This window comes from Erithacus rubecula, assembly GCF_903797595.1.
Source record: "Erithacus rubecula genome assembly, chromosome: 2".
Taxonomy (NCBI): domain Eukaryota; kingdom Metazoa; phylum Chordata; class Aves; order Passeriformes; family Muscicapidae; genus Erithacus; species Erithacus rubecula.
The window spans coordinates 64,985,179-65,013,165 of NC_136685.1; the positions used below are offsets into that span (position 1 = coordinate 64,985,179).

At 35.3% G+C, this 27,987-nt stretch overlaps 1 protein-coding gene across 13 annotated transcripts in view; it reads left to right on the forward strand.

Annotated features, from left to right (window-relative positions):
- The window catches only part of RGS7 (regulator of G protein signaling 7), a 222,274-nt gene that overhangs the window by 87,191 nt on the left and 107,096 nt on the right, over nt 1-27,987 (forward strand). For all 13 annotated transcript variants that reach the window (XM_079333392.1, XM_079333399.1, XM_079333390.1 and 10 more), the window contains exon 3: nt 7,391-7,487. In XM_079333392.1, coding sequence (XP_079189518.1) covers nt 7,391-7,487 — 97 coding nt within the window. The remainder of the gene's footprint in view (nt 1-7,390; nt 7,488-27,987) is intronic.

The window sequence follows — 27,987 nt, forward strand, 5'->3', positions numbered from 1 at the left end:
AGACTGTTTTTTAAAATGCCAAATAGAATTGATACTGAAAGCTTTCCATACTGTAATACAATTAAGAACCCTTTTTTATTACAAAAACATGATTTAAAAGTCACTTGTAAAAATTTATTTTGATGGTAGCAGTTTTACTTCTGTATTTAATGGAGTTTTATGACTCAGAGCAATTTCGAGGACCAAGAGACTAGTAATGAAGTTTTTATACAGTATTTTTGTTCTCTAGGTGGTGAAATATTAGCAGATCAGCTAGCCTCCTTCAGTCTTCCCCCACCACAGGGCAGAGGCAATGCAGAAATCACCAAAATGCTTATTATTGATTGCCCTAAAATGTTATTCCTGTCAATGTAATTTGAAACTTTTCTTGTAAGTATTTTCTCACTCATCAGTATTTGAAGGACAATGATATTGTACTTTTTAAGAAAAGTTTTATCCTTGGTCAACAGTAGCTGCTTCAAAAATGATCTGCTGGTGCGATGTGGCTATGTAATATTTGGGACCATCTGAAAACTGAGGAAAAGAGATTCCAACCAGAAAAATTTAGATTTGAAACCATTAGTAACAGATGATATAAGACAGATGTACCAATTAAAAAAAAAAAAATCTGGTTTTTATTTTTTCACTTTAGAATTACATGACAATATTTTGGAGTAAATGTAAGCGTTCTCCAGAGGAACATCACTTTTTTGTTAGGTGGGTGAAAATATCATAAGACTGATAGCTAATATTTTTGTGACTCTTTTTTGTAAAGCAAAATGTGCTATTGGCTGCAATTCACTTTTGTATCTGAGTTACTTATATATAAGCTAACTTACTTCATTATTTTCCATCTCTTACAAAAATGTCTGTATCTGTTTTCTTCTTTTAAATACTAGCTTGTGTACTGACCAGAATCTGTGCTTTAATTTTTCTTTTTTGCTGTTGAATTTTGACATTTTACTTTTCTTCTTTTCTTGAAAAAAATTCAAACATTTTGACCACTTTTTTAATATTGTTTTGGAAGGTCCATTTGAGATCTCAGAGATCAGATTTCCAATGATCTTTTCTGTTTCTGAAATGTACAGGGAACTTAATTTTTAGTGTCAGGCCCATCACGTTACAAATGATGAGTACAACCCAGGAAACTGCTTGGCTTTGAAGGACTGTATTTTTAGAACTTTGTATTTTGCCTAAGAAATATTATTTCTATCTGTGGTAATACAGCAGAAGCTTAAATCTTGGCCTGACAGATTAATAAAAATTATGAATAGGCTTATCTGTTTTAAAAATATATATTTTATTCTGAATGAAGTATTTTTGCAGAAATCTCTCTATTAATAAAAACAGTCTCTCACCAAGACTTCCTTCATCAAGCTGTGTTTTCTTCTGAAGTGTCCAGTGATGCTTCTCTTTCCTCTGTCATTCCAAACAAAGCTGGAATGTGATGGAAATAATTATTTTACTGAAAACAGAAATGCAATTTCCAAAATTATTGTTGACTTAGGTGCTTTTGAAATTTCACCATCTGGATGTGGTTTTTTTAACTCCTTTGAGTAAGCTTTCTCAGATTTGTTGTGTAAATATAGCATTTAAGGTTTGAGAAATGTGATTTTTAAATTAATTGTCATTAATTGTTTCTAAGTTCCTAGAAAAACATGTAAACAAAATGAAATGCTTTTCTTTATCTATCTGGAATTTTAACATGAGAACCATTCAGTTAAAGTAGTAATTTTTGCATCAGTTCATAGCCTTTCATATCTTCTATATCTGACATTGACTAAATATAGAAAATGCTTCTTGGCTAGGAAAGGCCAGAGTAAAAATAAATTCTGAAGTATTAATACTATGAAACATTTTAAAACCATATCTGAATTATTTTGCAAGTGATTAATTTTAAAATGGCCTATTTTCTTGCTTAAGATTTTTTTTTTGTTGCTTGAAATTGCATTTTTATGAGGGCTAGGGAGCTAGAATTACAACTGCCTGATTTTTCATAGACTTATGCAAGACTAGCTGTCCTTAGGAGAAAAGATAGTTACTTATTGGTGTAAATTGCTACCTACAGAATGTACTAGATGGTATCTTCAAGATTTCCATTCAATACTGTACAGTTTCTTGTGACAGGGATTACCCTTTATTCAGTCCTTACCTAGGGATCCCTGACAGCTTTATGCTTGCAGGTTAATGACAGGAGCTCAAAGTGTGCTTTTAAGTTGTCCATCTTTCAAAAAGTATTATAATAGGTGCTTGAAAAGCACAAGAACTGCTTGTATGGTTTGTATTAAAATACAAGAACCTTTTAAATTAAATGGTTTTGATGAGTCAGCATTTTAATTACATGAATAAGAGGATCATGCTTAAAATTATCATTCAAACCCACAGTTTTAAATCAGCAAAGTATGCAGAGCTTATCTTATTGATGCAAGTCCAGTGATGAACATACAGTGTTGATATTAAGGAGAAGCCCAGTGGGACTGTTCATTTAATTAGGCCTTAGAAATAATTGCACAGAACTGGCATCAATTTTCATATAAATTCAAAGTAGCCTTAATTATTCTTAATAAAGGGCAAAGGTTTGCCCTGTGCTCATTTAATGTAAGCACAGGCTTAGACACGTAGTACCATGCTTGTTTTACAACCAGTCTGACATATTACCTGTTTGTTGAATCTGAAACAGTATGGATAATTAAGGAAAATAAATTTGAATCTTAATTAGAAATTCACATTGAAAACTACAAATGAAATCATAAGAGTAATGACAGAACATGATTAAATGCAGACCTTTGGGCTACATGTGAAGCCAGAACATCGTTTGCTCTCCACAGGTATTCTGTTTAGGGACTGAGAATGAACTATTTGCTCACACCAGTGTCTTCCTATACAGAAGGAAATAAACATGAGGCAGAGGTGCCAGCATCATAGTACATGTAGAAAACTAGGCTCTTCAAACTATCTCCAATGCTTCTATTTAATATGATTGGAAACTTTTGTGTTGGTTTGTTGTTTGATTTTATGATGTCAAATAATTATTTCAGCAAATAGAAGCTCTGACAAGAATGAGACCAGTCATCCTTGTATGTTTTTAATTAAGTTATTCTATAATTTAATGTTCATCAGAGATTACCTAGGGCTGTTTCCTGTATTGGTAGACCACAGATGCAGTATTGCTGTCTTAGAAAACCTCCTGACTGACTGCTTTTATATCAGCAAGCTCAGAGAGTTCGTGCATGACTGTCATTAACAGTTTGGTTAATTTTGAATGCTTCAAGCCACCTTTCAGCACTGTATTTTAGTCAGAAGTCCAAATGTACTTTTCTGAACATTTGAAACTTGGGTTTCATACCAAGTAGGAATAAAGAGTTGAAATAACCCAATTCTGCATTGAAGAGATAATGCTAAAATCTTTGGCATGAGGGTAATAAACCATCTGTTTCTACACATTTGATTTAGAAAAAGAGTTGCCAGCATTGTTAAACTGAGATTTTTTATTTTACATTGGTGACTTTGCCTTGTACACTGGGTAAACTGAAGGTCTCCCATTAACCTTCCTTCTCCACCCACAAGGTTATTTCTTACTGATTTGATCTGGCAATCACTTTGCCTGTACCTGTGCTTGCCAGTGAAGCAGGAAGAAGAAAAGTTGCCCTTGCATTGTAAGAAGCCTTGTATCTGTCTCCTACCCTGCAAGTTCTGTTCAGCCCCTGTTGCTTTGAAGCACATCTCTTCACAGGGACAGGCTGAGGAAAACTTCCTGCAACCTTCTGGCCAACTGCACTGATGACCTTGGACTCTGGAAAGTGCTAAAGTGGAGAGGGCAGAAAATATCTAAAGAAGCATGTTGCATACTCTAAGAAATATGCTGTGACTCTTTGTACTTTCTAACAAGTGAAACAAGTTTAGATAAGGTTTGTAGCTAGTTTCACTGGGCTATTCCAACCCTGCATTTGTGTAAAAGGAAAAAAAAAAGATGTTAGCAAAATGAAGAAAGCTGTAGTGTGGGTGGACCCCAGTACACTCAAGTAAGAGCAATCCTTGTTCTGATGTGTGATAGCTGAGTACAAAATCATGCTTATTTAATTTTGGTATTCCTGAATATAGTCTTAATTGCCTGGTATTGAATTTATTTTTTAAGGGACAGAAATCATATTAAGACTTCTGTGTATGTCTAAGTAGGCCAAGACTTCAAGTTTTTACCATGTATCTCTTGAACTAGCTTAGTTCCTGAGGGATTACTTTTCCTACAAGTATCCTTGTATGTAGTGATCATCTTTAGGTGGTGTTGTTTCAGGCTCAGTTTTAATGGAAGAAAAAAACTCTTGTCCTGCACTTTTATTGTGTTTGCATTAATGGAAAAAAAGAAAACCTAAACCAAAACCAGTTCTTTAGATGCTGAATTATAGTTCAAGTTGATAATGTTTGCCAGATGTGCAGATGAGCGGCAATGAAATTCTTATTTAGATTTGGCAGTTTAAAGATCAGGGTTTCCCCCCATGAGCTACACGGCATGGTGGCACTGAGGAACCATAAAAATTCTGCTCTTAGGAGCTGTATTCCTTTCACCTGGCTGTGAGTAGCTGCCCCTGGTGTGTTGTCAAGACCTCCACTGGTTCTGCTCCTGGGTGAGCTGGGCATGCCTGGCTCCCAGTGTGCTCAGAGCAGTCAGTGTCACTGCTCAATGGCTCCTGTATCCTGTGCCCTTCTATTACAGGATATTGCTATCTGCTTTCTTTTTGATTTAGAGAAGATGCATTGTCACTGTTGTCATAGAGTTAGGCTTTGAAATAGATTTCACAGAGTCTTTACGTGTCAAGATGAAGGCTGCAAATTATCTTCACAAGGCGACAAGTGAAGTTTTAAATATTAATATTGCAAGTTTGTTCTGAGTTGCCTATGCATCAGAAGTTTAGTGAGTTTTTGTCAGGGTTAGAACTACCTCACTGGTTTAAAAAAGGCACTTTTAAAAAGAAGACATTTATTTAGAAAGCCTTCTGTAGGATTTGTGCTGCATTGAAATGTCTTTCTAGCTATACTTTTTATGCATTAAATAGCTATACTTAATGATGTTTCATGATGACTGAAAATCTAAAAGATATGCTTGTACAACTTCCTCTTCTCGGACATATTTGACCTTCATTTGAACAGGAGGCAAAATATTTGTGGGTTTGAGTTAATTGAGAATCTTTAGGATTAAAATGGACCCCACTGCAAAATGAGTGCCAAACAGGTTTAGCTAGGTAAGAGCATATGAATAGAAAAAAAGTCTAATTCTGAGGTGAAATGAAGAAGCCTCTATTTTATTTTTGAGCATTGAGTCAGGTGACTCAGAAACAAACAATGATACATCGGGAAGGAAAATTATTACATCAGGCAGCAGCATGTGTTTCCCAGATTAGGCTTCTTGAGCAAAATTAGATTAAGATTTTCTTTCATCACTCTAATTAAACTATTCTGGCCTTTTCATTGTCTTAGGTCCTTATTGATGAATGACAGAGGAATGCCTTGACTGCTGCTTCCCAAATATGATTAAGTTTGATGGTTTTTAGTGGAAGAGGTTATATATTTGCTGAATTTAAAGCAGCTGAAACAGAAACAGCAACTGCATATTTTGAAATTTAAACTGTGCATCTGCATATGTTGGATTGGATAGGTTTTAATCTTTAATTTAAACTCTTTTTTTCATTTAAATTTCCCTAAAATTTCTAGAGTTCTTATGTTTAAGATAACCACAAACCACAAGTAACTTAGATTTCCATGCAAGAGGTCAACTGCACCTAATTAGTGAACTACTGTTGTGCTGTGTGTTCAGAACATTCCTGCTCACTTAGGAGGTAATCTTTGCTCTCTGAGTTATCCAGGCAGTTCCCACTAATGCTGTCTGGAGTGTGAGCTGCCTTTTGCACAGACAGAATTCACACCCAACACAGAACAGTAATATGAGCTCGATATAAAAGGGAAAGTGCAGTTTTGCAGTGCAGATATCCTGGAGTTCACTTTGTTAATCTAAACCAGAGGACTCTCCTCGAGCTTCAGCCTCTCTGAATTAGATTTTATGCTGTTTAGATTCAATCCTGTCCATGAAGAAAGTTTAGGAAAGCATATGTAAATGTTAGTTAACAATTGGTTCTACGTGCTCTCAGAAGACAGGGCTGACAGCACTGGGCATTTAACATTTGCACTCCTGTGTTCTTGAGCAAGCAGTAACTGCATCTCTCTACCTGTAATACTGTGCATGAGAAGTGTGGCCTGTGTTTGTAGTAATCTTTATTATATTGTAAATATACCTTTATCTTGTTGCTTTATGTACAAATTGTCTGCTACACCTTGTCCTAGTGTAATGGGCATTATTCGCTCTGGGGTTCTAGCAGAATTCTCACAAGCTTACTCTGCAAGTGTGGAATTTATCACCAAACATGATCAGCAAAAATATTTGCCTGAATCTGAGTGAATTCTTATTGGCTTAAGGGCAAATAAGGCAATTCACCAACTGAATTTGGAAGGAGTTGCACCAGTCTTCAGTTCTATGTGGATAAAAAAATGTAGGGACACATGCCATTTCTCAGATAATGGTTGATAAGCATAGATATGCTTGACAGTTTCTTCAGAATCTATTGATAGCCTTTCTATTTAAATAATTAAATTCCATGTCAGATGAATATTGGTTCATGTCTCCTGTTACATTTTGCGAATTGCATAATTCTGAGCAATAGACTGAGTTTTCACCCTTGCTAACAATATCTACTTCTTGTGTTTACTTTTTGGTTTGGACAGTCACACTGGATTTGTATTCCTTAGGTCGTTAATATGTGATCTATAAATACATGGAACATGGGAACCTCCAGACACTCTATGTATAAATACCTTTTAAATACCTATTTCATGAGCAGTCAAACTAAATGATTTAATTTTTTTTTTTTTTTTTTTTTTTTTTTTTTTTTTTATGGATTTGTTTTTTTTCCTAAGTACACCACTGGTGACCCCAAATGCTGGTGTTCCCTTTCCTAGCTCTGTACAACTCCCTTATTGGGCCAAGTAATGCACAGCTGCACCCAATGCTGGTTTGCTGTTTGCTAGTGTGGGACATCTGACTTTAGGGGAAAAAGGTGCATGACAGAATATTGTCTGTTATTCTGCTTCCCCAACATGGCCCAGCCACAAACTTTTACTGAAGTTTTTGGGAACTGATTAGGGATACAGAAACAACATACAAAAATGTTTTAAACTTTGACTAAAAAAAAAGAGCATAAAATGCCCTGTTGCACAGAGTTTTTCATATGAAGCATCTTGGTGATTAAAGTAAAAAGAAAGAATAGATGTAGATAATTCCATCATAATTTCATTGAACTTTTTAAAAGTTAGATATTCAAAGAAGGAAGTTATTTATTCCTCTATTTTTTATTTCTCTATTCAGATGGAAGATGTCATAGCCCGCATGCAAGATGAGAAAAATGGGATTCCTATTCGTACGGTGAAAAGTTTTCTTTCCAAGATTCCCAGTGTCTTTTCTGGTAAGAGTCAAAGTGAATTTCATACAATTTTAAAGCTTTCACTCTACCTCATGTAAGGGGATGCTCCAGTGGGAAACACTTTTAAATAAGTACTCTTGAGAATTCACAGTCATCTGGTCTGGAGAAGACATTCTTTATCCTTGGAACAGTTTAATTAAAGAAGTTTTTGATGTTTCTATCAGATTGGAGTGGGTTTACACAGAGCTGGTTTTGTCCTGAAAATTGGGTGAAAGGAATACCTAATTTACTACAAAAAGTTAATTTTCTCAAAATAGCAATATTTTTATGGCAGGTCAGGTCTGGTTTTTAGCCAGATTCCATAGCAATTATGAGTTTAATGTATTGGCCAGTACATGAAGATAAGAAATTTTGTAGCAGCAGAACAAAAGAAAAATCATCACCATACTCCACACACCACAGGAATTTAGCATGGCATTTTAATGAATCATTAATTCTTAATCTTTGCTTTAACTTGTGTGTGATGGGTATCAAAACAGACCAAAATTCCTTTTTTTTTTTTTTTTTTTTTTTTTTCCTAGAATGGACATCATACTTTTATGGACTGAGTGTATCAGTTATACATGCAAGTTATAAATGTAACATGTACCAACTATTGTATTGATGCATTAGCTCTATTAGCTTCAGAGGGAAATAAAAATCATAGAACAGTTCATTATTTTCTACTTTTCTTATTTTCTCTCTCAAATACCAGGGAGTACCAGTAATTTTTGCTACTCATGACTAAAGCTCCCACCAGTACAGCAAAACTGTCATTTTAGTTCAATTAATCTACTTTCCTGTCAGTTCTTTTCTTGAATGGAATATGAAAGCTTCAAATCCATGTCCTAAGTCTCTAGTTTCATTCAGTGTGCTAGGAGTTTATGTATATGTAGCAAACAAATATTAGCCTGGACTCAAAACTGCTGATTGCTAAGAAACATGGGAATAATGTCTAAGGATCATGGCAACAATAACACAAATACATTTAACAAAAATTTACAATGCTGTTAATACTCACAAAAGCATCAAAGTAGATGCTCTTCAGTTAAAATATATATACTTATATGCTCATATTTTTATATATGTGTGTGTGCTGTGTGTGTCTGTGCATAAAGACAGATTGTACACAGCCATCTGTCCTGAATTATGGCCCATAAATACTGGAGCTTTGCAGTTGTTTGGTATTTTTTTTTAATGGGAGGAAGCAAAACAGGTAACTCTACCACAGAGAAATTATGTTCCTGCAAGCACTTAGGAAAGACTCTACAAGTCCTTTAAACAACTTGTAAAAGCTAAGGATGTCTATAAATTGTCTGTAGGAATAGGGTCTTTTGTGATACAGTTTTAATTATGTTGTTATATATGTGTTTTTAATGTACTTTTATTTCATAATATTGTTCCTAAAAACAACAAGTGAGAAACTAGTTGAAAGAGCAGTCATTCTTTATTACTGAATTACTGACCATCTCTAAAGATGACTGCATTAGCAAAATTAGCCTGAGAATGTTGTGATTGTAATAAATAAGATGATGTCATCATACTATCTCATTTACTGAGTCATTCCTGAAATGTTTTCACAAGTAAAATAAAAAAACAGAGAGAAACATTTAAAATGCAGATATTTCCCTATACACTATACAGATTTTGTGCTTCAGAAAAATATAATCCTAAATTAAAGATTATTCCACTTTGTGAAATTTTCAAAATATGAGGAGTCATTTTGCTTTATGTTACATAATTCCAAAGAGTCATAGAGGACAAATAAAAATCTGAAACTTTTAAGACTCTAAGGAAAAAAAGTAGGGAGGAGATTTTGCTCCTTCTATGTGATTATGCATTTTGATTTGATGAAAAAAATTACTTACTTACTGTTGTTTTCATGCTTTTGAAAGTTTTTGGAGGAGTGAAGAAGATAATGTATACAGACATCTTGCTGGTCAGCAATAATAATTGCATGAAGGTTGTCACATGCATTCTATATTAGCATGGATTAGAGTTACAGGAATAAAGAGGATGTGATTTTCCTAATCCATGGTTCACCTTTAGACCTGGAAATGGATTAAAAAACTTGCTGGAAATGATGAATTTGGGGAGTTTGACATATGAATCAGATTAGGAGGAGGTCTACAATATATTTTTTATTTTTACTAAGGAGGGATACAAGAAAATGCCAAAGCTTTTCTGTTGACTTTGAAGCACAAAGAATCATTCAGAGTTTACTCATGAAGCAATAGTTGAGGGTTTGTTTTGGAAGTCTTTGTGAGGTGTGTGGGTGGTTTACCCAGTATTAGTGCTGAAAGCTTCATAAGCTAATCAGAACAGGAATATTTCATTAAGAAGATGTAGTGATGTCCTGTGGTCATTATGGAATATCAGTGTGATCCTTAATAGGACTTTAAAGTCTGCAGCACTTAGGTGAGCTTGGTGATGAATAAAATCTGTGGAGAATGTGCCAACTGAGTGGTGTGTAAGCTTGAGTGTGGAACATGAGAATTTTTATTGGAGGAGCAGGGAGAACTATGAGAAACAAAAGTTCATTTAAAGAATACACACAGAGGGAGAATAAAACTTTTCAAGAAAAACGTGCTCATGCTAGTTATTACTGGGTATTTCTGATGCATGGCTTAATGATTTTGGAATGTACTCTCAGCTTGAACCAACAAAAATAGGAGAAGGCAATCAGTAGAAAGGTATGTTTTTAACATCTGTGTTAAAGAGAAAATGAAAACATTAATTTACCATTCACTGGAAAAGATGATCCATGTGAAGTCTAGCTTTTTTCTCATTCCTGAAGGTGAAGGTAATATAGCATCTTTTCTATATAAATATTATATTTTCCCATTTTTTGTAAAGATTATTTCCTTTATATCTAATTTTTGTTAAATGTTTTTCCTGATCTCAGAAAATGCTTTTTTTTTTCTCTTTTACTTGGGAAGTCATGAAAAGACTGAGATATTGCATTTTGATTAGCAAATGTATTAATATAATGATTAATTACTGGTAGCAATGCTCTTGGTAAAAAAATCAAAGAATTTACATGTTTGAGTATAAAAAAAAAATCCAAGTTAAAAGCAGATTGGCAGTCTCAGTAGCCTGGACAGATGTAGTGAGTGACTGCAGAGGAAAGCAGTGTTGTAAGAGCACATCATACTCACAAATCACAGGTGGGTGAGCCCAAGGCGTGAGTCACAGGGGCTACCTGCAATAGTATTGCTTGTTATACAGAGTCAGGCAGCAAAAAATGAGGAGCAGTACAGTGAGAATTGTGTGAGTCAGGGGACTAATAACAGGAAAGAGAGTTTCATCTGTCGTTAGTTTTGATCTTTTCCAGTTGAGTAATGAGTTGTTAACATCTGATGACTTCTCAGTGCTGCGTGTGAAATGAGTTGATTGTTTTATCCACTTCACTACTGGAAGTTACTAACCTGAAACACAAAATTAAATAGAAAGCTCTACTACTTAGTTTGACAAGAAGCAAGAGCCACAAAGTGTAACACTTGGTTCAGCTGGTGCCTTTGGAACAAAGTAATGTTGCATTATAGGCAAATAAAAGGATTTTAGAATTTATATTTTTGAGAGAATTTTCAGAGTAAATTTGGGAGAATCTAGGATTCCCAGGTCTTGAGTTTTATTGAACTTTGTTTTCAACTTGTGTCTCTCATGCTGGGTTGATAACAGGTTCATACTTTCTTGTTATATCCATTTCCTCAGCTCTCTTTTCTTGTATTGTCCTAAAGTATGATTTAATGGAAGAATCATTGCTGATTTCTTTATGCTAAATTAGCCCCTGATTTGCAAACCAAGCCTTCAGTGTTAAAACTCTCTGCCTTGAGGAGGTTCCACTCTTAGTGAAATGCTTTGGTGAAAAGCTTGCTGTCAGTTCAGGAAGGACAGAAACCATTCCCTCTCTTGTGCCCTCTCAGATGGGAAGATTGGAGCAGGGACTTGCCACCTTCGCAGTTTCACTTTTCAAAGCAGAATTTTGAGGAAAAAAAAGTTAATAAACCTCTATTCCCAAATTAATAGTTTGAAGTCACACCATGAGTCTCTTGTGTTTGTCATTGTCAGAGTGATGATTTGCATTCAAATGTTCCTGATCATTTGTGAGTGGATATGTTTTGCTCATGATTTTGAGAGTCATGAGTAGAAGAGGTTGAATTAGTGTAGCCATAAGATTGGACACACAGTCATTTCCAAGTATTGGCATAATTAAGTGATTAATGAGTGATGCTTTGTATGCTTTACAGAAAACCAGAGTGGATATCTGTGTGCTGTCTGCATCCCTTCACCTCCTGTTTCTGTTTGCTTGCTTTTCTTGGCCTAGTGACTGGAATGGTAGTTCAGGGTGATCTTAAGCTGCTTAAAACTTGACAGAACTTTTGTATCTTATGGAAAATCAGATTTGTGACAGCTTTGCTGTTGGGAAGTGCAGAATGAACAAGTACTGGTGGGATGGGATCAAATAAGATGAATGCTCTTCAGAAAGCAATTGAGAACTCTTTCCACTATTTTTAATAATGGAATCATAGAATTGTTTGGGTTGGAAGGGATCTTAAATATCTAGTTCCAGTCTCCCTGCTAAGGGCAGGGATATCACCTACTAGATGCAGTTGTCCAGGTCCTCATCAAGCCTGACCTGGAACAATTTCAGGGATGGGGCAGACACAATTTATCTGGGCAGCCTGTTCCAAAATGACTGTGCTCTCCATTTTCATTTTAAGGAATGTGTTAATATCAGACCTTTATTAAATTACTATTGAAATGAAAAGCTTTTCAAAATATGAAGTTATTTTGAACAGAACATCAAATGCTAATTTAAATATCATTGCTTTTTCCTAATCAAACAACATAACAAAAAATTTATTCTGATGCTTACTTTTTGATTCAGTGGCAATTACCATTGGGAGTATTAATAAAAAGAAGGGAAAGTAAGCTAAAAAAAGTCCGAGGCAATTTTACAAAATTGTCCTGGGAAACTGAGATACACTGAAAACCCATTGAAAAAGTCTTACAAAGTGATCTGTATGCAAGAAGAAATAATCATAAATTTCCGTTCCCTTAAAATATGAAAATATTACTTTCACAGACATTTGCAAAAGAAATAGGTATAGAAGTCCTGCAATGATGGAGAAAAGTACCTTAATAGCTATTCACTTTTTCTGAGATGGAAAATTGCTAGGAACATTCATCTTTGTTTGTCCACATGAAATGCACAGCTTGAATTAGATGATCTCATTTCCTAAATGCATGCTTCCTCCAAAACTCCTCTCTCCAGAGAATTAGCTCTGGGCCTTGTTGATCAGTGATAGAAATTTTTTGCTACTATTTCCTACTATGTTGTTTCGTAATGAAAATACTTCTCTCTCTTTTCTGCACTTTCTTACTAACCTCCTTGTAAGATTTTGCTGCTGTTTTAAGTGGAACAGGATTGCAAATTTGAAGTGTGAGAACTTTTAAAAGGCATTTGGGAAAACCTACTGCATTCAGCAAAGCCAAAAAATGTACCTAGTTTGCCACCCTTGACACTCAGTCTCTGGAGTGCAACATTCATGGAATGTGTGGGGTGAAAAGGGAGCCCTGAATCAGCCTCATGTAAATCTGAAATTATCAGGATTTCTACAACCTATCACAGCTTCAATTTCAGTAGTCTGCCATTTTTTCTCTTGTTAACACTGGTAATAATTGTGTTTTGCTGGTTTTCCATTGGCAATAGTAAATAGTGCTTTGGGAAAGCAGAAAAATAGCCCCATCCAATATAGACATACAAACACAAGTATTACACATATTTATGCCGTTTGTATTTGCCCGTGGAGGCAGTGCATAATATATCAGCTTAACAGAAGCCCTCTTAATCTGATATAAACAGCATCTGTAGTAGTGATAGCTTAACTAAAATCTGTGCACTGTAGGAAGAAAAGACTAGATAATGTCTAAAGAAGAGAGAATGTACAGGAATATATTCAGGAGTTCTGTGAAAATGGTTTTCCTTCCTCACTATCTCTTGGAAATATCTTAAAAAGAAATGTTACTGATGGTGCATAGCAATGATTAGAACTAGTGTAATAAGTATCAGTGAGAATTTGTCAGGGATGTGTATTTTAAGTACTTGTTTTAATTAGGAAGCAGAGTAAAGTAAACTATTTAACACCACTAGTTTAAGAAGTACTTCTATGACTGCAAAGTTGTTTAAATCACATTGGAATTTTTACACAGAGCAATTTGAGGGAGGGAGGCAGAAGTGCTTTCTCAGAAGAAAGGGTTGGTACTGCGTTTGCCATCACTAATTTCTGAGACAGGAGGGAAATTTGCAGCTCATGTTAAGAATGGGGAGAGGAAGTGTGTGGCTGAAGACAAATGAAGTCTCATCATGAAGTATCTTTTCAGCATTAGTAATGCTGCCACAATGCAAAATCTATTTCATGGTACTCTTAAGTAGTGTCTGGATACTATTTCACAAATGAACATCCACCTGAACAGAAGGAATAGAAAACCAGTCTGGTTCCTTTAAGGTCAGACCCTTGAGTCCCAAAAAGTATCCATTGTCTTGCCAAAAATCAACTTTGCAATGGTACATTGAATTTGTAAATGGCAGTTTGTAGAGTGCAGTATAATTCTAAAGTGCAGTTTAATTCAAAAGCTGGGAATACGTATTAGCAGGTTTGAGACCTGAATATATTGTCAATAAGAATGGAATAAAATAGTTACAGGGAATTTCTGCATGCAATGCTGTAGTTAAGCAGGTACTGTTATTGTTTCATAAACGGAGACATTAAATATATTATATTATATTTTGGAGTATATTCTGAAAAGTATCTGATTTTTAAATTTATGTGGCGCTGTACCTTATTGTCCGGTGGCGTGTTTTTGGTTGTGTGGTGATTATTAACTATAATTTAGCAAGCAATGTAGTCATGTGGTAAGTATTGCTGGTACAGGCACAAATAATAATTTACAGGCATCCTGCTAGGTATAATACAGTATAAACAAATTTCCCTTTCTTTTTAGCATGATACATATGTGTTTGGAATTGTAGTCCCCTTTTCATCTTAAATGATGTCTAACAATGACTCCTTTTATGGCTTTTCAAGCCATAATTTTCATAATTTCTTTCTACTTCAGTTTTAATTTTTTTAGTACATCATTTTCTATCTTATTGTCTTTAAATCTATTGCTTCAAAGAAATTTGAAATATTTAAATGAACTTTCTGCAAAAAGAAACTGGTTCTGTATTTGCAGATTTCACTCTTCCATTTTTGCAGGCACATACATATAGTTGGCCAGCAGTTAAAATAATCCAACTAAGTAAAATCATTCCCTGGAGAATATGCCCCTTAAGGAAGAAATCAAGTTAGCAGGGTTTACAAGATTACTTGTGATTTATCTTCTTATTGTGTTGGTTCCAGCTATGAGGAAAAAGCCATTGTCATTGCACTTGCATCAGAAGACTGCAGACTTGTCTTTGCAAAATGAAGCAAGAAATAAATTGTAGTAATTGTAATTGTCTATATTTCTGTTGTTGCTGAAGTTATCTATAGGCTAGTTTTGCATGGTGCTGAAGAAGTTCTACTGTTATTTTCTGTCAGCAGTATTCCTGGAAAAAGTAATATACATTAAATTAGAAAGTCACTCTTGTGGGAAGTAAAGGTAATTTCATGAAGCATACTGTGACTGGCAATCTATCACTATGTAAATAAAGGATCCATTGATAGTAATCAATTTTCTACAAATTATCAAAATAATTTTAAATGGAATTATGATATTGAGAACAATTTGTTAACAGGAAAAAAGAATGCTCAAATGCATGATGAGTGTTGCTTACAATGTTCCACATATTTGACAAAGCCTGTTGTACTCCTGAGCTTCATAATAAAGGTCAATAATTGAGTTTATTGTTTAAAAACCTACTTTCTAGTCTATGTGGTTGGAGAGTAAGCCCTGATGATACAAAACCAGCACATAAGTTGGCTGTAGTTACCATGTTTTCTGTTATCCCAACCCCACAGACTAAGCAATCCCTGAGACCAGAGGATGTGGGCAGATTTGGAGGCACAAAGCCTGGTGCTCCTGCTGTGTGCTTTGCCACACAGCATCTGTCTTTTTGTCTTAAGGACAGAAGACCTCAGTGGGGATGCTATTGGCTTACTTGTTTCCTCTTCCAGGGAAGATCACTAGAGTAGGGGCTGCTTCCCAGCACAGCTCAGTAGCAAAGGTTAGACCCAGTGGGAAACAGGCAGAGCTGTTGCAGTGATTGTCAGGAAGTCAGAAGAAGCAGGCTGGTGAATCTGGTGTCTGAGGAACAGAGCAGAAACCCAGCAATCTTCTGGAATCCAGGTAGATGGCACAAAAGAAGGACTTGTTGGTAGGAAGGAGAACACAGTCATAGCCAAGACTTGGTTAGTGATGCCAAACTAATTGGAAAGCATTGATAATATTTGAAAAAAAAAAGACAGGAAAATTAGCATTAAACTGCCCTCCCCAAGCATACATTTTAAAAGATAATAGTTTTTATTGAAAGACCTGGTAGTGTTTCAGTGTAAAAGCAGACACGTGGGACTTTTTTGCATTTTTTTCTTCAGAGGCAATTACAATAATATGTGCATGCAAGGCTCTCATGGATACCAGCACACATGTGCTTGTCTGATAGCAGAATTCTTGCCTTTTGAGATTTTATAATAAGATGTGATATAGCTACAATGTGGAAGTAGTTTGAAGACATACAGAACTGAGTCTGTAGTCTGTATGTCAGATGCTGCTTTTTCATCAAGACCACCTTCTTGTAAGTTTTAGACTTGCTTACTATGGAAAGAAGCTTGCAGATTTTAATAATATACATTTGTTTTCTGAGTTGTATCTCTAGACCAAGCAATATGTTGTGAATAGAGAAAAGGCATTGAGCCAAACCTGCCTGTTAATGGTTTGATCACATTAATTCCACCTTCTGCTTTTCTTCCTGCATTTTTACCCTCTCCTTGTTTTTGTAGTTGCTTTTATCAGTAATCAAGTTGATTTCTCATTTCTTCCATACTCTTTAGAGAAAAATAGACTTTCTTTGTTCTCTATTTACTTGTTTTCTGAGTAGTAGTATTTTTATGCTCCTAGTACCTGAGTTCTAGAGGTGTTTATTTTTTTTCTAAATTTTATCAAGTCCTTTCATACTTACAAAATCATCTGTTCAACAGAATCAGAATCTGTCTTAATGAAAGGTGGAGGTGGAGTGACTCATCTCCTTGGCTTTTGTGCCTGAGGTCAAATACAGTTTTACAGAAATATTTATGCCTTGCATTTTACTTACGTCTTTTCAGACTGTTGATGTATCATGTAAAAAAATTATCATGAGTACTAAAATGACAAGCCATGAAGACATGGTTACTGTGGTCAGCATTTGCAGAGGGACCCCATCAGTTCTGCATGAATGATGGTTTGGTTGCTCTGGACTGGAGGTAGGTAGAAAATATGGTTCTGTTAAACAATGTCATGTTACTCAAGCAGGATTTATGAGGCTAATCTTAATTTTGTGTCGTGATTACAAGGAAGCTTCCAGCAGGCATGACATCCCCAAACTCTAGACCATTTAAAGGACAGTAGTAGAGTCTATTTTCCAGAAAATGCATTGGAAACTGGTCATAGTAGCAATTTACTGTTCTTGGACAGTTGTTGAAAATAGACGGAAGAGAGCAGCTTGTCTTGCTTTTTTTACTCTCTCTTAAAAATACATTTCTTCATGTTTAAGAATAAAAAACAATCACCCCCAGATAAGTGGGGCATCCATCTCTCTCCATGTGTTGATCATAGCTATTTGGACAGCAATGCAAGGGACAGGGAGCCCAGCTCCAGTGTACTGAGCATGTACAATGCAGCAGTGGTTGTCCTGAGCTCTGTCACACCAGCAGAAAGGTAAAGTACACATGATTTGGATGGTCTAATGGGCTGTTTAATTTCATGTGATGTCACTGAGATCTGCTTATAAATTACCTCTGCAATGAGTTCAATGACCTCTGTAATTTAGTCACAATTAGTGGAAGTATCCTCCTATGATTCTAAGGGATGATATGCCATGTTTAATCCAGTCACCTACTTAGTTTTGGATTTAGTCTGATATAATTATACTTTTGATTATTCTTAAATCTTTTATTTCTAGTTAATAATGATGGGATGCAAAATTTTAAAAAGCATTTGAGCAAGTTTATATGGACATAGCTATAATAAAATGGAATTGTGTATTAGGCAGAGGAAGACCTTATAGGGCAGTTAATAGGCTATGAAAGCCAGGCTATTGTAGGAAGCTAGAGGGAAACCATTTTCAGTGAAATGCGAGCACTGAGAATAAATTGAACATAAAATGTTTTTTTAAAATGTATTTTAGTAGAACCAAAATAAATTGGTAAAGTAAAAATACAAGCTAGTTTACTAACTGTAAAGTCCCAATAGAGAAGCAGTCCTCCATTTCTCTAGGATTTTAGAAAGGGGAAAGGGACCTGTGAGCTGTCAGATGCAGAGAAAAATTGAAACACTTCTGAACAGGAAGTGCATTGGGGAGAGGGAAGGCACCATTACATCTTTTTGACGAGAGAAGGAAGACCAGTTTAAAGGTTCCAAAGTGCTTCAAGATTTAAACTTTTTAATCAAAAGCATTGTATTTTTTTGCAAACAGTATCTGTTTGGATTATTTGGGAGCGGTGATTATTTATGTAGGTGTCAGAAAACAGGAAAACACTTCCTCAGTGTACATAAATGATTAAATGTTGAATGACTCATCATTTCTTGTGGAAGAAGCAGAATTTTTTATGGAAAGTTGTCTTAACTTTTGAATCATGTGAGTTTTGAAGGGCATTCATGCTCTACAAAACGCTATTTGAATTATGGCTATCTAGGACAAGGTGTCTGTGCAGACATTCTCTTTATTCTCTGTGGTTATCTTACTGTTTTGTAAGAATTAAGTATCTCTGTTACACATGTACTGGTGTTTAAAATGTAATGTTATAGTTGGTTTCAATTGAAAACTCCCTGCTTGATAGCTGAAAAAAAAAAGAATTAATTCTCTTCCAATTTTATTTCTTTTAGAACAGTACAGAAGCAAAATAAATCTTGAGGTTTGAGAGTGAAATGTCAATTTAGTTCCTCTGTATATTGCATCTATTTTAGATCAAGTCATAATTGTTCATCTAAGAAGTAGCTTCCAGTTTAAGGAGTTTGTGTCAACTAGTTTTTGATCCTTTGTTATAAAAGATGAGATAAAAATCTCAAATTCAGCGTATTTGAAATGTTCTTCTGGCACATCTCTACAGCCTGGTTATTCAGGCCACTCCATCAAACTTAGACATCAATATTTGCTGAATCTCTGTGCTCAGTTTGTTACTAGTCAAGCCAAAATAGAACTGTCTGTACTATCTGTACTCAAAAATGGAGCCTGATGTGCAGATGGATGTAGTGAGATCTAGGAGTCCAGAAATAGGAGAAATAGACAAAATATAATTTCATTAACAATAATTTGTTACCTTCTGCGCAAGACACCACTTACAGGTGCAGATAATGATTTGTTTTAATAATTTGCATGTCGTTTGTGCTTTAGCAAGGGACTTATTTTCAGTTTAAAAGATGTATTCTGTAATGGTTATTATCCAAACAGGAATTTTTACAGAATTTTCTACAGAAAATTAGCAAACAGAAAGAAAAAGAAACTCTGCAGAGATTATAAGCAAGAGTTCCTAAGTTTTGCATTGGTTTCAGCAAGCATAAAACCAGGCACAATACATGGCAAAAAGAAAAATGGGATGTATTGGTTGTAACATTTGCAGTAGGTGTTCTCAGTCAGCTGATACTCTTCTCGAATCAACAGATCTGTCAAATAAGCAGGAGATTATAGCCCTGGGTCTCAGATCTAATGAAGATTTGTATCACTATTGGAAATCTTTTGGAACTATCATTTCTACCATTATTTTGAAAGGAAAAAGTTCCTCTTGCTGACATAAATAAAAAATAAAATGTTTTTCATCTGTGATTAGTATTGACTTGGTAAGAAAGAAGAATAAAAGAAACAGTAAAAAATTCTGCCTCAAATCAAAAGTGCTTTTTTTCCCCTGAGTATTTTTGTTTCTAGCACGAGATTTTTCTATTGGTAAGTGAACCCTGCAACTTTAGTGCTAATAAAATAAATAGATTCATTTGAAAGATTTTTATACAGGTAAACAATACCTAAATGTCTTCTACAGGAAGAAAAACTTGAGTGAAACCCATGCACATTTGAGTTGATCTTTCTTCATTCAGAATCTAACTAAACCACTGAACTGAACATATACCACAGCACCAGTACATGAAGTATGTGTTTAAGCAGCAGCCTAGTTTTTATGATTATGGGTGAAGAGTCTGAAGCTATTAACAGGCTGCAAATGAGGTAGCACCCAGCAAGGTCAGAGAAAAACAAGAAAAATGCCCCCTGCCCCTGTAGTCAGGGCCCTGAGCTGCTGCTCTGCTGGAGGGGATGGAAAGCCTGTGCCTGCTCCTGCTGCTGGCAGGAGCTGAGTGCCCACATGTGGGAGCTGAGTGGAGCTGTGGGGCTTGGAGCCCCCAAACTTGGAGCCAGCCCCTCATGGTGGTGATGCCTGGGCACTTTATACTGGTGTCTCTGTATAAAACAGACTCCCCCTGTGGCTGCATTAGAGGCACAGCTAATTGTCTGAAATCAAAGTGTGGCTGCACCCATGAGGACTGAGATGCTGCCTTGGGTTCCCAAAGGTGTTTACTGTTTATCTGCAAGGTTCTTCTCTGCAGTTTCCAGTCGATGGTGTTTATTAACAGTAACAACCCTAGAACTGAATCACACAAATTGTCCTTTAATGACTATTTATAACTGCAAAATAATCCTGTTTTCCCAAAGCAACTTCTGTATAGTCCATCAGACTGAGTGTAATTAACATTTCAAAATATGTAAGAGAAGTGATAGGAATCAAAATGCTGGAAAAGTGTAATCAGTATTATATACATGCTGTAGTTTTTCATGACCTTTTTATCTGGCAGGTACTCAGGGTAATATATGGTTTTAGTGCAACAAAATCAGAGAGAACGACTGAAATTGAACTATTTTTATTGCTTGAGTGTGCAGTTTATATTCCCTTTCATCTGCTTCAATAATAGCAAAAAAAGAAAACCTGGCAAAAGAAATGCTAACATCAATTTTAAAAAGCACAAAGCCCCATTTAGCTTATGCCCAGCTATCAATGCAAATGATATGAAGAATTTTTTGTAGGAAATAAAATCATGAACAAACCTGATATACTTTGAAGTCCTGCCTGAATTCATCATGTTAAACACTGACCTTTATCTGTGTGTTTCTTGTATCTTGAATGGCTTTTATAAATAAATAGACCAAGGGTCATTCATTATTAAAGAAGTACTTATGATAGTTCAGCAGGTTGACAATCAATATTATGAAGGCTGAATTGTCCCATTTGAAGCGACGTGAAAATTTGCCCGTCATTCTTTAATTACATTTTGTAAGTATTCTGAGCATACTATGAGTATAGTATTCCTTTTGTAAATGCACCAGCCTCCCCATAGCCCCTCCCCACAGAAACCCTGGTGTTGCCAAAGGCATACCTAGCATAACTTATGGCTCATAAGTGGGGCTTAAAATTAAGTCCCTTGGATTTTCATCATTGGCTTAACTATTCTCTCTTCATGGCAGCAGTCTTTTAATTTGGTCTCTCTGACCATTACCACAGCTATAAAGTGAACTGTGTACTCACTTCATCACAGTAATACTAGGGGACTTAATGTTGCTGGAGTTGTTCCATATGCTATTGTACAAATTGCAAATCAATTAAATAATTTTCTGTAATTCTTTTGCACTTTGTAAGTTTTACATCTTTAGGAAATAACACTCACTTTAGTAATGGATCATCTGGGACAAACTGAGCATTGTTGTTCCCCTTGCTGAAAAGCTTTATTAAGCAGTGATCATTCTTCTGTCAAATCCTTTCCCTTGTGCCAAATATGGGTAACCAGCTTTGGTGCAGGTGACCACATCAGTCAAAGCCAAGAAAACAGCAGATTCTTCAAATAATATGTCCCTCAATAACATTGTCCCACTTGTTTGTACATACCCACTCGTCTTTCCTTGTGCTTTTTCAGCATAGTTACCTAACTAGTATCTGAGACACTCCCTGTCTGACACCCCAGAGGCCTGTCCTCCCTCAGCTTCCCTGCACACAGAGAGGAGGCAGCACAACTTCTCCTGGCTTTTACATATATGACTTTAATTACTAGCATTCATGTCCTTTTCCTTGTGAAGGCATCAATCATACGTCAAGCAAAGTGTGTTTGAAGGAGGGAATATCATTACATTGCTAATGCCTCTGGTAAAACAAATGTGTTTTGTGTCAAATTAGTTGAAATATTTCTTATTTATAGACTGTAATCATGCCCAATTTAGAGTGTGGTTGCTTTAGTTTGCATAGCCCAGCTTGAGAGACCATCAGGACAGCTTCTTAAACAATATGAAGAGTTGGAGCCTTTTTTGCACGTCCCTTTTGCCTGTCAGGGAGCAAAGGTGCAGATGACTATAAAAATATACAGTATTGTATAGAGAAGTTTTATGTTAGAAGTATATAGCTCAAGACGATTATGGTTTCATCACAATTTTGCATGCATACTGGCCCTAGAAGGAGTAAAGAAATAGACTTTAAGTTTCTTAAACAACTTTAATTTGCAATTTGTTCTCTGCAATTCTCAACATATGTCATAGCTGAGAAGAATATGGGCCATATTTCAATATCTTTTTCAATCACTTCTTGAAACTATGTTGATTTGAAACTTTTGAAATGTTTTTAGTGACCATAATGGAGTTACTTTGGATTTTCCCATTGCAAATTAGACGGAGAATGGTTTTATAATATTCCCTTTGATTTATCATTCAATAAAGAGAAATTACTTTTCAGCATAGCACCAGAATTAAAATTAGATTTGAAATTAAAGCTTAAAAGACATGATTCAAAACTGCCAAAACAGTAAGTTTGCTCTTACTCTTGTTTTCAAAGAAAATTTCTTTTAGAAGCCAAATTACAGATACTTCCCAAATGTTTTCATCCCCACTCTATATAACACACTGACTGGAAACTGGTGTAGTAGTTACAGGAGCTGTGATTTTACAGATGCATTTTACAAATGATATTTGCTATATAAAATTGCAAAAGTGTTAGTTTTCAGGGCTCATCTGTTTTCTTTACTATGTGGTAAGAGGAGAGATGACTCATAAACAACATAGAGACATGGTATGAGATAAGGAGAGCTATCACTGCTATCATTATAGTATTTATATGGCACAATAAGAATATATTTTAATTTAGGTTAAAATGAAAGTGATAAGTTATTAAAGATGTACAGTGGAATAAAAATTTTGACTTATTCTGATAATGATTGACAACCTAACACCTTAAGAGAAAAAAGCAGATGAAATTGCCCATTATTCTCTTCTTATTTCATCTCTTGTGTCTAAAACTATCAATTGAATGTCCCTGAGTGCTCCATGTAGCAGGTCCTGTGGTTCTGTCCTCTGGTCTTGTCAAAGAGATCATAGAATCACAGGATAATGAGATATATCCATCTTTGTTCTACATAGAAGAATTATCCATTAGGAGCATTTATGATGTTATATCTGGCAAACCGGTTTTCTGCTGTGAAATGTTTTCAGAGCCACACTTTTTGAGGAGACTTTTTTTTTTTACATTGCCATTGTCAGAAAGTATTGAAATACTGAGGGTTTTTTATTGTTTTATTATTATACTCCCGTTAGAAGGTGTCGTATGAGTCACAAAGATGAAGATAAAAGATTCTGTTTGTTTTATACTAAGAAAAAGGTTTTGTCCCTGTTGAATCACACATTTTGATAGCATTAAAGGAAAATATTTTTAATTTTTCAGTTTGTGCAAAACTTTGATGTTTGATATTGGGGTTCCACTTCATATCAAAATGAAGTTTGAGAGCCTTAAAATATGCTGCAAGGTAAGAAACTCTGGTGTCTCTGGTTCTGTTGTGATTTGTGAAGCATCCTTATGAAGATGCACTACATCAGGAATGATGTTTGTAGGGTTCTTAGCAGAGGGACTCACTGTTCCAACACGTTTGAATAGCAATTAGTATAAAATGCTTCCATATTTAAATTACTGAATGAGCTCTGCAACATGAAATAGCAGAGTACCTCCTACCTCTACCAGATGATCTGCCTTTACTGATATGCTTGGTTTGGTGATCAGCATCTTTACTAAGTTCAGAATACATTAAATTTAGGCATCCCTGAAGCATTACATGCTTGTATTTTCTATGTATGTAACAACAGTTACTTGTGGGGGCTTCATCTTAAGAACCTGTACTCAGGGCTGTAATTTTCCTCTATTTTCTCTGCACAGACTTTTTTTTTGAAGAACAAGAACTTGTCTGCCTTTGTTAGCTTACTTGCTAAAAGCAAGAAAACACTAACTAGCAAGGACATCTTTCATAACGTAAGCTAAATGATAATTTTGAACATGTGAGAAGGAAAAAGTACTGAAATGTAAAGTTTATTAACAGTAGTAAAACCTTGTTGCTTCCTTTCCCTGAGTGACAGCATTTCTAGAAGCATAACGTGTGAGGGAAAACTCAATACTATAAGTAAGAAAGGAAATCAGTTTCAAAGGTGAATCTATAGATATTTTTAAATATAATCACCTGAACTACTAAGCCATTACTTCCTTTACAAAAAAAAAAAAAAAACAAACCAAAAAACACTTTAAAAATGGAAGCATATAAATATATTCCATCAGCCATTACTTAAAACCATGGAATGTTGTCCCAGAAATGGCAATGACCAAAGACATACCCTTCGATTTGTCAATAAAAGATGAGAGTTGTGAATTTGAGAAATTCTTCTGATATTTTCTGGCTGGTGTGAATTGCTGCTGTGTCTGTGTGCTGCAGGACAAATAGAATGGTCATGTCTCGCTTGAGAGCAGCATGCTTTACTGCCTGTAAATGTAGCTGGCCTTATTTGTTGTAGCTGGACATTATTTGGGCATTATTTGTTGAAAACTGTGCTAAGACTGGCATTTATTTGTATATTGGTTATTGATAGGAGCCCAGTTTTGTGCTGGGTCAGATAGAATTGGAACAGTAGCAGGGAGGACTAAAACAGCCTAGTTTATTAGTTTCTAGGTAGAAACCTGCCTCATTCAAAGTGAAGCCGAAATTTGAAGGGGATAAGCTGCTTAAGACTTCCCTTCTACATGACTTATGTCCATCCTGTTTTGCATCAAGAAAAACTCTCAGCAGTCATACTACCATTACTCCTTGTGTTTTGGAGACAGGAACACTTCTGTTCCCAGACTACCAAGGGGAAGTGATCTGCATACTGTCACAATCAGGATATTTGCTAGTCCAAGCACAAGCATCCTTTGCTGCTCTCCCCTGATTTCTTATCTGACAATAAGGTAGCAGGAGAATCATATTAATTTCTGGTGTCAGATTGAACAGGGTGCATTTAGCTATGAAGAAATACTTTAAATCTTTGAATTTTGGGGTTTTGTTGCTTTTTTCCTGTTGCAGGGGAAGGCAGCTAGTTTTCTTTTGTAATCTGTGGATGAGGTCATTTTAGGTCTTGAAAGGAGATTGAGCCAAGAGCATGTTCTTCCCAAAAGTCTTCTTGCCTCCCTCCCAATCTTGGGACCATATTTCATGTAGACAGCACAATTCCTTAGCTGGCTGACAAATCTTTATTATCTCCAGCACAAGAGTTGTGTCTACTTTCACCTTCCACTAGTGAAATGTAGTCCTGTTCAGCATATATTCTGGATATCTATTTGCTTTATATTTCTTCACTGATCCTGCCTTTATTTTCCCAAGAGAATATATATCATCTATTCCTGAGTCTGCAGTCAGTGGTAAAGGAAGAAATGATGGCCATTGATAATTTTACATAAAATATGTACAAGTCCTCAAAAATTACATGGAGGAACCAAAAGTGAAATAAGTGGTTTGTCCAGGGACTGGGAAGGGGGCCAGGACTGGTTTGGATAGGTAGCTGAATGGTTGTGTTCCCTCACCAAGGGTGATTTTACATCTTGATACTATTTATTCTTACTCTGACAATGTAAACAGCAACGACGCAACAGGTGCTAAAAGTAGTATCCACGTCACTGTATACTCCTAGGCAACTGTATGAACATATTTTTTCTGCATTTTGTGAAGAAGGAAAAAATAATGAACTACAGTTTCATCTTTACAAAAAGCTTCTGTACTCTCAAGTCTAAGTTATGAAAGATCCATCCTATGTTCACAGTAAGACACCATTAGTTCTCAGATAAAGAAATAAAACATTGAAATGCATATTCTAATAACATGAAGCCTCCAAGACTCCAGGACATGCACTATTATTTATTGCACTAATACTTACAGGTAGATCTTTTCAAAATGCTTTTCTGTTCTCTAGCCCCAGAAATCCACAGCACAGTATGAGGAATCTTTACTGTAGAAATAATACTGAAGGTTACATCTTGGTCCAGTATTGTTCAGAATAATGTCTTCTTTATAATTCTTCAGCTTGATAAGGGATGGTGGAAAATCAGTCTCTCTTAAGCTTTTCCACATAAACTTACAAATGCTTCCCATGAGGTCATGGATTAGTGTTAAATGGTTGCTTTGGATGTAATGAATGTGAGGGTAGGGATGGGAGAAAACAGAAGGTTTTTGCAGAGATTGTTTCTTTGTCCAGGCTCCAAGAAACATTCCTAAAATAGAGACATTAGTGATGGGTCCATGACCATTGGCTGATACTGATGGAAAGCAAAGTATTTTGCTTCAAAAATGTATTTGATTAATGTGGTACAACATTACTTGTCAAAGCAGAAAGGTGGCTTTTGAATTCCTATAAAAATATCATAGAGAAAAAGCTAATACTACCTACAGGGCTGCAATTTATATCTTATAAATGCTGATGTGTATGTCCCTTGGGAAACACAGCATCAAAGAACAAACTTGGTGGAGGGATTTATTTTCTCCAAGTTTTACTTCTTGGTTTGCTAAGTTCATTATGATGGATGGGAGCATAATATATAAAATGACTGGCATGTATACTCACATATATGAGAATATACCATTAAGCATATACCATACATCAATTTTCAATTTGAGATGAAAATATATTACTTACTATGGATTATATGATTAAATTTATTTTAAACCCAAGAGCTGTTGATTGCATATTAAAATAGTAGTTCATGTCTACCTCAAGTTTTGGTAAATCTCTGTTAATAGATAATTCATGTTAGCAGAATTTATATTTCAATTAATATTTTGGAATTTTTCTCAAGAGCTTATGATTTTTACCTTTCTTGTTACAGGGTTCTTGAGGTACTTATAGAAAGAACAACCATGAGAAGAAGTATGAGATTTTTATGTCTTTGAAAACAGACCCAGTAACATCTGCTTCTGATAGTTGTGCAGCATAATTATCGACATTTAGAATAAGTTAATTCATAATCTCTGAATAGCGATGAAAGGCTGAAATGAAAAATACGCTGAATTTGGTGGAAGTATCAAGTTGGAGTAAAGTAATTCTTATTTCTAACACAGTTCATTCCATACTACATAATGTAAGTTATTTTTGTTGCAACTGAGCATACTAAAGTCTTGAAGCAGTCCCAGATTTTGCTAAAAACTGAATGGGATTAGATTTTCAGTCAGAATAATGGTCAAAAATATAGGTACTTAAAATTTGAATAGCTTAATTTCATTTTCCTTTTGAAAATGTAGCCCTGAAGCAGATCTTTGAAGTGTAAACTCTGAGACATAGCAGTATTAAAATAATCATGGATCTGGAGGAAATGCCACAAAAACATCCAGCACAGATTAATCAAGAATAGAAATTCATTTGAACTTTCTGTGGTCTATTGAATATTAATGCATTTCATATTTCAAATAGAAAAAAAAAAAAAAAAAAAAGAAGGCCTGAGCAAAGTTTTGATCAGAGTCAATGACATTTCTGATGTAAGACTTGAATATTAGGATTAAGGTTGAAGGTTTCTACTCAGCTTCAGCAAACTTTCTTGGATTTCATACATCGTATTTATTACTACTAGTTGAAAAATATCTGGTCTGTGCTACAGGCTGTGGAACAATGGGAATAAAGAACTGAAACTCCCAGATGACTAGTTTGGCCAAACAAAGTATTTTTATTCTGCAATTTCTTGGCATTTTGTTATGAAATTCACGTTTTCAGACTTTATAGCCTGTGTCCCTACACTGGGTATCTCTGGGTATCTCTGAAGCTAAGTATTTTGTGCAACTGCTGTATTGTAGATTTTTTTATTGAGAAGAAGTTTCCTGTTGAATGGTTTTTCTATGTGTGAGAATGGCTGGGTAATGATCAAATTCTTGGGAAATTTGTGATTGAGGAGCTTTTGCAGAGCATCACTAAATCTCTCTAAAAGTTGTATTTTTTGTCAAAATAACTGTATTAAATAGATTGGTTAGTCAA